At 33.9% G+C, this 15335-nt stretch overlaps 1 protein-coding gene across 1 annotated transcript; it reads left to right on the top strand.

Annotated features, from left to right (window-relative positions):
• Positions 1-990: 990 nt before the first annotated feature.
• Positions 991-12302, top strand: LOC128652071 (aquaporin-5-like). Its single transcript, XM_053705022.1, has 4 exons — positions 991-1368; positions 3035-3199; positions 6935-7015; positions 11924-12302. The coding sequence occupies exons 1-4, from the start codon at positions 1006-1008 to the stop codon at positions 12143-12145; spliced, it is 831 nt and encodes a 276-aa protein (XP_053560997.1). The 5' UTR covers positions 991-1005; the 3' UTR covers positions 12146-12302.
• The last annotated feature ends 3033 nt before the right edge of the window (positions 12303-15335 follow it).

A 15335-nucleotide genomic window follows, 5' to 3' on the forward strand; every position in this document is an offset into this window, starting at 1 on the left:
ATCCATTAAAAGCAATAGGTGCGCTAGAGCGATGTCGGTCATCCTTAACCTTCTCTGGCAAATCTGACTTACCATGGACTTGTAATATCAAGCAGGGCGCTAAATATTAGCGTAGTCCAGGGATACGGCTTATCTAGTCTTGCACTAGCATTATTATCTGGCCTATAAACAATGAACAGCTCTAGCAGTGTAATTGATAACAATTCTTACTGACATTTGTTGATAAGCTTCTTGTAATTAAGATCACTTTGCAAGGGTTAAAACTCTTATATTGTCTCTGTTTGGCTGCCAAGCTTTTGGTACACAAAATGTAAGAGAATAAGTAGTACACTGTAAAGTTCAATAGAGCAGCTAGGCAGAAAACTTAACCATGGGCAGCTGATAAAAACAAAAAACTAAAAAAAAATCACAGCAGAACAATGAAACTGGCATGTAATTAATCACTATATACCACAGTTAATATTTGTATTATAGTTTGATATCCATTACAACTTAAACCACATATGACTCAAGAAAATACTTAAAAATGCATTTAAATGACCTTATGTGTATACAAGTAACTAATCCAATTCTCGGTAAAATCACCTGTTGTTAAAAGGATTTACACTATTTGTTGCAGATACACTTAATGTAAGGGAACATGGAAGCTGGCAATTTCTCATTAAAGTATTTAATTTAGGATGACTGCCAAGGACAAGTAACCTGATGATTGAGAAATCACTCTGCAGTGCTAGTTTAAGAGAATACAAGCACGACAATAGAATCTTATGAAACAGATAAGAGTGCACTTTCATGCATGAAATATGTGAATCATTTCCAGATGATACAAAGGGAGGGATATATTCAGTTAGGCTGAACTGTTTTTAGCATGTAGATTTAGGGCTGGAACATCACTTTTCTCAGCTCCACCTTCACATCTTACACACACACATATATACCTGTATATATATGAGCATTTGTTTGCAAAGGTGTCTGCAAAGAAAAGAAAGATAACCTTACTGCAAAATGAAAAGAGAAGTATGTTCACTTGCCTTCCTGCGGGCAGTATTTGCTGAATTCCTTGCAACTCTACTGTTTGTGTTTTTTGGACTTGGTTCTGCTTTAAGATGGCCATCTGCTCTTCCAACAATACTTCAGATTTCTTTGGCCTTTGGCTTGGCAATTGCCACACTTGTCCAGACATTTGGCCATATTAGTGGTGCTAATATAAATCCAGCAGTAACTTTTGCCTTTCTACTAGGATCACAGATCTCTATATTTAGGGCAATATTCTACATCATTGCACAGATTCTTGGAGGCTTGGCTGGTGCTGGGATTCTCTATGGATTGACTCCAGCAAGTGTTCGAGGAAACCTTGCCATCAACACGGTAAGGCTTTTTATACAGTTAATGTAATAGCACTCTGGCTAAAGGGTGCAATAAAAGTCAGATATTTAAAAAAAATAAAACTTTCAAAGGTCTGACTAGTTTGTCACAATACTTGAATGAAAGTTACAGAACAGCTACACTTAGAGAATCATCCAACTGTTTCTTCAGTTTATGACTGTATTGTAAAATCTATTAAGTTAGTGACACTGTTAGCAGTAGGTAACCTGGTGCAGGAATAATTCTGTATAAAATGAACAGATCATTTAATATCTACATGAAAATAGTTAAAAAAAATGCAGACTTAAAAAAAAAACCCACAATTGACACAGCATCTGTAATAGGATATTATATTTACCGGTGGGTATAATGCTACTCACTTTTAGAAATAGTAATTATGGTGAGAGAGACTATCTTGATTTATATGTATTTCCTTGGAATGCATAAATAGGACACTTGCAATATTACTAAGGAAATTATTTTCAAATAATAAATTGTCAGTACTTAGTACATAGACATGTACAATTTTACAAAAAAAAAAGAAAGTTCAACATCCTTATAATTACATATTGCTGACTTAAAGTGAATTATGTATAGGTGTATATATATATATATATATATATATATATATATATATATATATATATATATATATATATATATATATCCTGTTTTCATTGTCCATTGATGTGAAAGCAAAATAGAAAGGTTAGGCATTAATATTTATGTAAAATGTTATATTTTCCATTAGAACAAAATCAGTGATGGAAAACAGCACAAACAATACAGGACTTGCCACAGTCTATCTAAATACAGAAAAATAACAGTGTTTCCAGCCTCTATATTGAAAAGTGACCTTTATTGCTTCATATAAGTGTCCAAAGAAAAGGAACAATGCTTTGGACCTGCTATATGTTCTTAGTCCTGACTATGGACCTAAAGCAGGTCCGAAACGTTGTCCCTTTTCTTTGAACTCACTCTTCTTTTTTCTATATTTCTATAGAAAATATATTTTTATAAAATTATATTTTTATAAAATTGTTAAAATGTACTCAATTTCTTATTTTTGTTCTTTTTTATGGCTGTTTTCATTTTTACATAAATCCTTAATCATGTATGTAATAGTTTGCAACAGGGATTCAGACTAAAAATGTTAATAGGACAAATGTTTTGGTCTTGAATTTTTTTTTAAAAAAAAGTTTAATTTAAGAACAGAGTTTGTAAATTACATTTTGCAATATTAATATTAGTGATTTGTGTCAAAGATTATTCAATACTGTTCTTATATTTTAGTTTTTTTTAGTATATAAGTTAGTATATTAGTTTCCAAACAACAAAGAATTATAAAAATGTATTTGTTATAAAACCAAGAAAATGTTTTTAGTCTGTTTTTATAAAAACTCTAAACACCTTCAAAGTCAATACAAAATAAACTTTATTGGAATGGTTGAGCCATATACTAAATTATCTAATACATGTCAGCTTCCTTGGTATTACATATTCTACTTTACGTCTAAAATTGGTAATTAGAAGTATAAAAGAAAACTCATATAATAATGATACTTTTTTAAATATATCATGGACTATATTAAGGAATATTTTACTTTAAATGTTAAAATAATTGCACAATCAAACTATGCATTGAAATACAATATTTTTTTTTTTGCAGCTCAGTTCTTCAGTCAGTGCAGGACAAGCTGTTGGTGTTGAAATAATTCTTACTTTTCAATTGGTTATGTGCATTTTTGCATCAACAGACAGTCGGCGAAGAGATAATTTAGGATCCCCTGCAATATCAATTGGTCTGTCTGTTACACTGGGTCATCTTGTTGGGGTAAGGGCAATAACCATTTGACATAATAATATTTTTAGTATTTTTTCCTACTGTCATTTTATATATCTACACCACTGATTTTCAAAACTGTCCCCAGGCCTCCCTAACAGGCCAGATTTTCAGGATTACTATGAGTGAAAGCAGGTAAAATAGCCATGTTTACTAATCAGCTGATTATTTGACCTGTGCAATAATTCAGATATCCTCAAAATCTGGCCTGTTAGGGAGGCCCGAGGCAGTGTTCCCTCAAAGGCCACATTTTCTGAGCGGCCCAGCAGTTAATTAAGGGACTGCACCCTACAGTTAGAAAACACTATATAATGCACACTGCAATGTATGGTTCCCTTAATTAACTGTTTCACTGCTGGGATGCTCAAAAAATGTGGGCTTAGAGGGAGCACTGGCCTGAGGATTGGTCTAAGATCTGGTGATCTAGATTCTAGACTGACCATCCAATTGTATTTATTTAAAAATAAAAGTGCATTATGATGCAGCAATAAAAAAAACCTGACATCTGCTAGAGTAGAGACTATGGGGTATATTTATTAACAAGGGGCATCAAGCTTCATACGGAGCTTGATAAATCAGCCCCTACCTAGTCTTATAGCTGGAAAAAAAGAAAATGCATCCTATCAAAAAAAAAAAATTCCTACAAATTTCTCAATTAACCTTTAAATGGACATGAGACCCATTTTTTGTTCCTGATTCCGATAGATATAATCTTAACTTTTCAATTTAATTCTACTATCAAATTTGATTCATTATTTTGGTATCCTTTCTTGAAGGAGCAGCCGTATACAACTGGGAGCTAGCTTAATATATTGGGTAAGCCAATGATTGGAGGCATATATGTGCAGTCACCAATCAGCAGCTACCTTCCAGTAGTGCATTGCTGTACCTAAGCCTACCTAGGTATGCTTTCCAACCAATAATAATATGAGAAAAAATTAGATAATAGAAGTAATCAGGAAAGTTGTTTAATATTGCATGTTCTATCTGAATCATGCAGGTTTAATTTTGACTTTACTATATCTTTAAGATTGTTTTGCATACAGATTAAGGGACAAGCATTTCAAAAGAAATTCAATTTAATATAATATAAATAGATAGAGAGATACATAGATAGATAATTGGATATCAAAATAGATATTTTAGATGGATATATAGAAATATATTAACTTGTGTTAACAGATCACAAATAAACTGTTATGATAACAACATTTACACTGAACACATTTAAAACATATTAAAATAAAGTATTACACTCATACATATTTTTTTAATAAAAACATAACATTTATGTTGATAAATATGATTTAAAAGGGTTAAAAGGGATATGGTATTTGGCTGGTGTTTGACTGGGAAGGGCGCCATAGTATATATCTAAATCTAAATCTATAGCTACATCTATATATATATATATATATATATATATATATATATATATTATATATATATATATATATACAGTATCTCACAAAAGTGAGTACACCCCTCACATTTATGTAAATATTTTATATATTTTCATGTGATAACACTGAAGAAATTACACTTTGCTACAATGGAAAGTAGTGAGTGTACAGCCTGTATAGCAGTGTAAATTTGCTGTCCCCTCAAAATAACTCAACACACAGCCATTAATGTCTAAACAATTGTCAACAAAATTGAGTACACCCCTAAGTAGAAATGTCAAAATTGGGCCCAAAATGTCAATATTTTGTGTGGCCACCATTATTTTCCAGCACTTATTTAACCCTATTGGGCATGGAGTTCACCAGAACTTCACAGGTTGCCACTGGAGTCCTTTACCACTCCTCCATGACGACATCACAGAGCTGGTGGATGTTACAGACCTTGCGCTCCCCCATCTTCCGTTTGAAGATGCTCAATAGGGTTTAGGTCTGGAAACATGCTTGGCCAGTCCATCATCTTTACCCTCAGCTTCTTTAGCAAGGCAGTGGTCGTCTTGGAGGTGTGTTTGTGGTCATTATCATGTTGGAATACTGCCCTGCGGCCCAGTCTCCGAAGGGAGAGGATCATGCTCTGATTCAGTATGTCACAGTACATGTTGGCATTCATGGTTCCCTTAATGAACTGTAGCTCCCCAGTGCCGACAGCACTCATGCAGGCCCAGACCATGACACTCCCACCACCATGCTTGACTGTAGGCAAGACACACTTGTCTTTGCACTCCTCACCTGGTTGCTGCTACACACACTTGACACCATCTAAACCAAATAAGGTGATCTTGGTCTCATCAAACCACAGGACATGGTTCCAGTAATCCATGTCCTTAGTCTGCTTGTCTTCAGCAAACTGTTTGCGGGCTTTCTTGTGCATCATCTTTAGAAGAGGCTTCCTTCTGGGACAACAGCCATGCTGACCAATTTGATGCAGTGTGCGGCGTATGGTCTGAGCACTTACAAGCTGACCCCTTCAACCTCTACAGCAATGCTGGCAGCACTCATACGTTTATTTCCCAAAGAAAACTTCTGGATATGACGCCGAGCACATGCACTTAACTTCTTTGGTCGACCATGGTGAGGCCTGTTCTGAGTGGTACCTGTCCTGTGAAACCTCCGTATGGTCTTGTCCACCATGCTGCAGCTCAGTTTCAGGGTCTTGGCAATCTTCTTATAGCCTAGGCCATCTTTATGTAGAGCAACAATTCTTTTTTTTCAGATTATCAGAGAGTTCTTTGCCAAGAGGTGCCATGTTGAACTTCCAGTGACCAGTATGAGAGAATGTGAGAGCAATAACACCAAATTTAACACACCTGCTCCCCATTCACACCTGAGACCTTGTAACACTAATGAGTCACATGACACCGGGGAGGGAAAATGTCTTATTGGGCCCAATTTGGACATTTCCACTTAGGGGTGTACTCACATTTGTTGCCAATGGTTTAGACATTAATGGCTGTGTTTTTAGTTATTTTGAGGGGACAGCAAATTTACACTGTTATACAGGCTGTACACTCACTACTTTACATTGTAGCAAAATGTCATTTCTTCAGTGTTGTCACATGAAAAGATATAATAAAATATTTACAAAAATGTGAGGGGTGTACTCACTTCTGTGAGATACTGTAAATTTACATATGTCCAAATATGTGTATGCATGTATGTAAACATGTATTTATGTGTTTGTATGTGTAAATATGTATGTGCACACATGCATACATACACACACACACACACTCACATATATTTAATTTGAAAAAAAAAGTTCTTATTTTAAAATATTTATTTTTATATGTATCTGTATATACAATATACATCTATATATATTAATATATATATATATATATATATATATATATATACTGTATATATATATATATATATATATATATATATATATATATATATATATACATATATATATATATATATATATATATATATATATATATGTATATAGTCATATAGCTATAAAGGTATATCTATATATATATATATATATATATTTCTTAAGAAAAAAAAACATATTTCGATATGAATAGATATATATTTTAAAATAAGAAGTAAAGAGTGTGAATTTAAACATAAAATATTAAAGTATTCCTAATGTACCTTCGGCATTAGCGCAGTTGGTCTAGCTCAGCTTTGGGTAAGTGTGCGAGCGATGTTAGAACTCTCCATAGAAGTCTATGGGAAGAGAGAGTGATGTCACGATTTCCGAAGTTAAAAAAATAAAATAGCTCCCATTTTTCTACTTTTTTTTTTTCTTTAGATTTACTATACAGGTTGTTCAATGAATCCAGCCCGTTCCTTTGCTCCAGCTGTGATCATGCGACGATTTACTAATCAATGGGTAAGAAACTTTACATTTTAGTTGTCCAAATAATTTAGATTTTTTTGTATCACTAAAAGTTTGTGTAATAATTTTTTATCAATGATCTATTCTAGTACATACAGTTACATATCTTTTTTATTTTATTTAAAAAAAAAGTATTTACGTTTGTCAGGCATTTCCATTTAAATGTCAAAAGTCTTTGTGTATGCAAAAATAAACAGTATATAAATAAATATTAAAAAGGTCAACCAAACGGAAGAAACATTGCACATGAATTAAAATCTGTTTTATTCAAAGAGCACAAGAAATCAGTATAACGATCATAGATCATATTCTTTGAGGCAGGAATACAAATGGTTTTAATCAATATCATGTTTGATGGAAATAAAACTACAAAGATTATATGCTTTAAAAATATGTATTTTTTAAAAAAAATATTGGTATGGCTTTAGTAAGTTGATTACAAAGGCACCTTTTTAAAAAGGCCGCTAGAAATGGGAGAGCTGTTTTTTGGGGGCAAACGTGGAGGTGGTTTAGGGACTCTAGATAGCAATGTATTCAATGATGGGTGTGGTACTATAAAGGAATGTATAGTGCAGCATATGGATAGCTATAATATTTTGATGTGTGTGTACTATAAAGGTTGATTGAAGTGAACAAACTGTACCTGCCTAATGCAAAGGCATCACTACAGCTCCTGACAGGAACCAGCCATCCCTTTTTTAATATGGATGGCGATTTCTCTCCATAGGTCAAGCCCTACATTCCTCTGCTCTGTCTTGGGTTTAACCCTCTGGTTTCCAAATGGCATCTGAGGCACTAAAAGTATAATGAGCACAGTCTGTGTTTGTATATATATATATATATATATATATATATATATCTATCAAGGTTAGCACACTTGACACAAGAGTGGGGTGTTTTTTTCTCTACTTTTTCTCCACTTCTTTCTCTGTTGACTTCTATGGGAGAATAGGTTATCACGCACACAATATTGTACGTTCAGCTTTTTGCGAGTATCGGGTTAGAGCACGTTTTACTTTCAACTGATAATACGAGCGCAACACCATACACGCGCAAATAAAGTTTACTTCTAGCACAATTAACGTGCATGGGCATTCGCAGAAATTTCTCCAAGGGGGGGCAAAAATAGGAAATATGATCAGACAATATATATACATATATATATATATATATATATATATATATATATATATATATATATATATATATATATAAAAATTAAAAACTAGGTGTTAAAAATGACCCCAAAATACTACTAGTCCTAATTTACTAGTACATTATACATATGCTAAACTTTAATAAATATTTTAGGTGTAAAATAAATGTTTTTCTCCACACTCCTAACCTATAAATGAAAATAGAAGGAGCATATAGTGCGCATAGACATCAAGATACACACTCACAGAGACAGACACAATTATTCTTACCTTTTAACAAACCATTTTTTTTTTTTTGCAATGAACTGCACTGAGAGGGAGGGGAATAAATAAGGTAAATGGGAAGGATCAGTGAGGTTGGTAATAAAAGAGGTATTGCTACTGCAAGTTACAGTCTACACCAAAATTGTTATTTAAAAAGATAGATAATCCTTTTCTTCCCCAGTTTTGCATAACCAACACTGTTATATTAATATACTTTTTACCTCTGTGATTTAAGCCTCTGCAGACTGCCCCCTTATCTCAGATATTTTGACAGACTTGCATTTTAGCCAATCAGTGCTCACTCATAAATAACTCCACAGGAGTCAGCACATGGTTATCTATATGACACGTGAACTAGCAGTGTCGAACGGCTTAGAAAATAGCATATGAGCCTAGCTAGGTTTAGCTTTCAACAAAGAATACCAAGAGAACAAAACAAATTTGATGATAAATTTAAATTGGAAAGTTGTTTAAAATTGCATGCCCTATCTGAATCATTAAAGTTTCATTTTGACTAGACTGTTTTACACCCACCGACTTTCAGTGATATAGACATAGCAATGAGCAGTAGAGAACGGTTTTACACCCCTTGACTGCTGGGAAAACAAATAGATAAAAAAAGATAAAAAAAAAAAGTTTAAAAATATTTTCAAATTATATATGCCTTCTAGCTTGACAATGGAAGCAACAGCTGTACCATTTTGAATTACCCTTGTAGCAGTTTATAAAATGCTGGTTTTTTTTTTTAATGCCAACATCCACACGCTATGAAGTTATTTTCTTTTACACAGGTGTTGACAGGTACATATGCTCTGTGTAGTGAACACGCCTACCAATCAGCACCTAATAATGACAAGGCTAAAGTAGCATTATTATTTTAGCATATTTAATATGGAGCAGGCCCTCATCAGATCTAGTAGTAACTGGATTATAACAGGTCTTCAGATATAAGAATTGTCCTCAGATCCAGATAAAACTTTTGCTGTTCTTTTATATTACTCATAGTCAACAGAGAAAACCTATACAGGCACAGCCACTACAGAAAAAAAAGTAGAAAGCACATAAGTGTCAAATTCTGAATTTAAAACATACATGAAAATATAATTTACATGGGCCACTATATTTTCATCATCTTTCTCTCTCTGTCACACTATTTTTCTGTGTTTTTGTGCTTTTTTTTCCTCTTGTGCGGTTTCTCCCCTTTCCCTCTATATCTCCCTTTTTCTATTTAGCAATATATGATGGTGACTACTTTATGCAGATAACATGGTTTTACGAATAATAGTTTAGCTCATCTTCAAAATTATAAAGACTATGGGGCCTGTCTATTAAGCTCCGTATGGAGCTTGACGCCCCGTGTTTCTAGCGAGCCTGCAGGCTCGCCAGAAACCGCTGCGCCATAACCCTGTCCGCCTGCTCTGAGCAGGCGGACAGACATCGCCACAAATCAACCCGATCGAGTATGATCCGGTTGATTGACAACCCCTGCTGTCGGACGATTGGCCGCAAATCTGCAGGGGGCGGCGTTGCACCAGCAGCTCACAAGAGCTGCTGGTGCAATGCTGAATATGGAGATCGTATTGCTGTCCGCATTCAGCAAGGTTTGTCGAACCTGATCCGCACTGTTGGATCAAGTCCGACAGACCGTTGTTAAATAGGCTTCCAGGTGGAGACATTAAACATTGATCTGTGTTTTTTCAAGCACTGCAGTACAAATGTAAACAATAAGGCACTGAATAAAAACAAATTATCTATATACAAGATGCAGTGCAATATGCAAAGAGGCAATTACATATACAACTTTAAATAAGCCAGACCAAGCAGATAGATACCTTCTTAAATGGCCCTTCTCCCCACACAACTGTCAGAGCAATTGCTGTACATTTACTTGAAGGAAAGACTCTAGATGGCTGGTGAAGCTTTTTTTAGATGAAATATGTGGTCATCAGTGGAGGCTGTTGCCTAGCATGCAATCTCGCAAAAAATAGCGAGATTGTGCTATTTCTGCATGCCCCACGAGTGGAGCACTGCAGAAATATAGTTGCAGAGTTACTGATGCAGAAAGGGCATTCTGTGGCCCTCTCTGCATCAGACAGCGGTGGTGCCGAACATTTGTGGGTGAGAGGATAAGGAGGGAGGCGGGTGGGCGGCCCAACGCTGGAGGTGGCAGTGGAAGGTGGGTGGGAGCAGTGAGAGCCGTTACGCTACCGAAAAAAGCGTTAAGCCACAGTGAGTGGGAAGGAGGGAGGGGGGAGGAGGGGGAAGCAGTTAGAGGGGCTTGATATTGTGGAAAGTGGGGTAGTGGGTGTGAAAGCAATCTGGAAGGGGAAGGGGGGCATATATATATATATATGTATTTATGAATAAATAGAACATATTCTGCTATGTGAAGAACATTCGAACGTGAAATATTCATATTTTCATGTCCGGTTAGTGCACTTGAATATGCAATCGTGTTTGCATGCAAGTAGGGTGTTGGGTTTTTACACCCACTTTTTTTCTCCTTTGACTTCTATCGGGGAATAGATTATCTCGCGCAATATTGTATGTTAGGTTTTTTACGTTTGTTGGGTTATCGTGTGAGCAATAACTGTTTACTTTCAACTTGTAATATGAGCTTACTTCTAGCGCAGTTAATTTATTTATAAAAATATTTTACCAGGAAGGATACATTGAGATTTCTCTCGTTTTCAAGTATGTCCTGGGATCACAAAACATTGCAATTGATACAATAGGGTACAATAAGTTAATGCTCCAACGGGAGCGTTAAATAACACTCCACTTGTAATCTGGACCTAAAAGTGAAGTTAACCACAAAAGGTGATGAGTGCCCTGCCCTTAAGCACTATTAGTAGTAGATGAACTTTTATACAAAGTGAGCTACAGTTTGAAAGGCTCTCAAGCTTAGAATCTAAAGGAGAAACGATGTATGACACAGGAGGGAAGGGAAGACTTTGTCTTTGTAGTATGGTGATTTGAGGATATGTGAATTCTGTAGCAGAAATGTTTATTATTATTTTTATTGTTATTATTAATAACAATAATAATGATAATAATAATAATGTTTCTAATGCTTCAGTGTATTTCATTGTGGTTGCATGAGAGTTAAAACAGACTTAAATATGGGGGTTGAGCACAATGCTTTGGACTTACTATTACAATGTATAATACACATATGTAAAAATGTGTACTTCTATACTTGTTTTACAAACAAACTACAAAGTTATCTTCTTTTTCTAACATTCATTTAGTTCCCACTCCAGATATATTAGACCAGAAATGCATCTAAAAATATCTTTGTTTTCAATTTTTTTAATATATCTGATGTCAGAACAAAATGAACGCCTAAAAAAAAGGATAATTTGTTATACTTTGGCAAAATGAAAGACTAAGTATGACATTTTGTTTATGTCTAGTCACAGTATCTAAACTGAAATGTAACCATGATGTTCATTTAATAATCTGCTTTTCCCATCCACAGGTCTTCTGGGTTGGACCACTAGTAGGAGGAATTCTAGCTGCTTTAGTTTATTATTACATCATGTTCCCTATCAATAAGACTCCCTCTGAGAAGCTAGCCAAACTATGTGGGAGATACGACCCTGAAGACGTAGAGGCGTGGGATGAACAGCTTGAATTTGAACAACGGAAAACTCATTCTCTGGATTGTTCAGACTGCAAAAATAACCAATATGCAATGTAAAAAGTGGAATGAACAGCATATGATACTTACAAACATGGACTCGAAATGGATATTATCAGACACATATTATCTCATACAAGCAATGTTTGTAGTGACATTTAATGTGTATCGTACTGAAGCACTTTTATATGCCAGTAAAAAGATCTGCATAATTTAATTTTGTGGGAAAAATATTATAATCACAAATATTAATTTATTAATGTATAAGGATGTTTACTCAGCTTTAAGGATTTGTCTGATCACTGAACATCAGTCTTAAAGGGACACAAAACCTAAACTTTTTCTTTCGTGATTCAGGTAGAGAATATAATTTTGAACAACGTTCCGATGATCTTATATTATCTAATTTCCTTCATTCTTTAGCTATACTTTGTTGAAGAAATAGCAATGCATATGGGTGAGCCAATCAAATTAAGCATCTATGTGCAAACACCAATCAGCAGCTACTAAGCCTATCTGGATATGCTTTTCAGCAAAGGATATCAAGAGAATGAAGCAAATTAGATAATAGAAGTAAATTAGAAAGTTGTTTACAATTGCAAGTTCTTTCTAAATCATGAAAGAAAGAATTTGGGTTTCATGTCCCTTTAAGTAACAAACCATACTGTAATTAAGTGAAGGAAATTATTCTATAAATACATTAAAACAGTAAAAGATCCAGACAATAGAAAGTAATGCTATCTTTCTATTGCAACTTTGCCATTACCAAGTATTAATCAACTTGAAAGATAAACTTTATTCTTGCATGATTTTCTTTTTACCATTTTGTTAAAAAATTAATTTAAGTGAAGGGGAAATTGGACTCTTGTCTGGTGTAAATATTTGAAGGGACAATACAGTTAAATGTTACTGTTTCAGACAAAAGAGAGCATTTCAAAATGTATTATATATTTTTATTTCTTTGAAAAATGTATTTTCTTGTTTAAAAAAATAAAAACAAATGTTTTCTTGTTATCCTTGCAAAAATGTGGGCCGCTCCGCCAATCAAGATGTGAGAGTTATCCTTAATAGCTAGTGTTTACTAGTAAAAATGATATATCAGATACACCTGTGTTAGTTTTTGTTACATACAGTTTAGATCACTAATACTTAAAGGGATATGAAAAACATATTGTTTATTTCATTATTCAGATAGAGCATGTGATTTTAAATAACTTTCCAATGTATTTCTATTATCTAATTTGTTTTGTTGTCATTATATCCTTTGTTGAATAGAATACCTGGGTAGACTCAGAAGCTGCTGATTGGTGGCTTTACATATATGCCTCTTTTCATTGGTTTTCAGCTAGCTCCCAGTAGTGCATTACTGGCACTGCTCCTTCAAAAAGGATATCAATAGACTGAAGCAATTTAGATAATTGTTGTGAATCATGAAATAATTTGTTTTGGTTTTCATGTCCCTTTAAATGGCAAAACATATTTTTGCAAGGTTAAATACTGCTTTTTTTGTGTGCGTATGATAGTAATTTTTTGGGGGTGCGATGTTCCTTTAATAAAATAATTAACTACATTTTGCACCATTTTAGGGTGTGTAGTAATGTGATAAAACTATGAAAAATGTATTTTCATTTTTAATTCATTAAATATTTGACATTAGTAATATTAGAAATACATTCTTACATCTGAAATGGCGAAATGTTAAAGGGAAATTAAATTGTCTAAAATATAAAATACAAAAAAAAGATACGAAAATAACAGGATCATCACAACAGTTGCCTATTGTTGATTTAAAATATGTGCACCAATAGATCAAAACAAGTCCACAGTGATTGATCAAAAAGTGTCCACAGTATGTGATGCGAAAAGTAAGTTCTTCAAAATCCTCCAACAAAAGCATCCACTCCTACAGAGACTTGACATACACTACATCTAGAAAACAGAAAGAACAACGGAGGCCCTTAATGGTGTAGTATTTAACATCCAAAGTGTACACCTTAATCTTCAAAATCCAATGCGGCAACTCACACAACAGGAGCATATGTGTTGATTTCACAATAAAAGCATTTATTAAAACAAAATGACACGTTTCTCTTCAGGCTCTCACTCCCAGTTTCGAAACATGTCCGGTATTCAGGTTCATGAAACCTGTGCTGACCTAGTGGTGTGAAATCAACACATATGCTTCTGTTGCGTCTTCTAGCAACTTACATGCTGATAGTAGCATCACTGTGACGAGAGCTTGGGATCTGCTGAGGGGAGTCTGCCGGATGACTCTGAGGTTCTGGTCTACTTCTTTAGTACCCATAAAAGTGCCTATTTACATGTGAGTTGCCACTTTTTTTTAAACTTTAAGGTGTACTTTGAATGTTAAATACAACACCATGAGGCACCTCCCTTGTTTTTTTCTGTTTTCTAGATGTGTTTTATGTTAAGCCTCTGTAGGAGTGGATGCCTTTGGTGGAGGATTTTGAAGAACTTACTTTTCACATCACATACTGTGGACACTTTTTGACCAAACACTGTGGACTTGTTTTGATCTATAGGTGTACATATGCATCTCCTTTGTTTTTTCTGTTTTCTAATATATAAAATAAAATGCTTTAAAATAAAAAGATTTTGTTTTTAAAATTGTTAAAAAATGTTTTTTAAATATGTAAATATTTTTGATAAATGAATGAGGATCCTAAATCTGCCCATTAAAACAATTCATTTGACATTCAGTTTACTTGATCTGCTTTAAATGTGAAAATCAATGTGTCTTTTTTTTTTTTTTTTTTTTTATAATATATTTTTTATTTTTGTTCTGGTACAAAACATATACATTTCAGGTCATAGATATAACAATAATGAATGCACATATGGAGTCATTAAAAAAATGAAAAAGAGTTTGTTTGACTGTTAGTGTAACTCCAAAATTCCGCAACTTATTACAAATAGATTTAGTGAGAGGAGCATCAATAGCATTATGCTACTTATCAGTACCGGATTTTTTAACTTTTCAAACATAAACATAAATACACATAGCTAACATTTCAAAATGATAGTGTCACATTCTTAACCAATATCTCCTCTTTAGCTCTTTAAACAAGTTATAGTGACTTTCACAGATAGCCTATACAATAAGAATTAGAATTTTCTTTTAACATGACCATAATACCAATAGTATCTCAATAGCCAATTATTTTGGTATAACTCAAGAAATATCTCAAAATAGCGGACCAAAGCCGCTCTCTAGATAGCCCAGTCTTAA

Source organism: Bombina bombina, chromosome 3, assembly GCF_027579735.1.
Source record: "Bombina bombina isolate aBomBom1 chromosome 3, aBomBom1.pri, whole genome shotgun sequence".
NCBI classification, from domain to species: domain Eukaryota; kingdom Metazoa; phylum Chordata; class Amphibia; order Anura; family Bombinatoridae; genus Bombina; species Bombina bombina.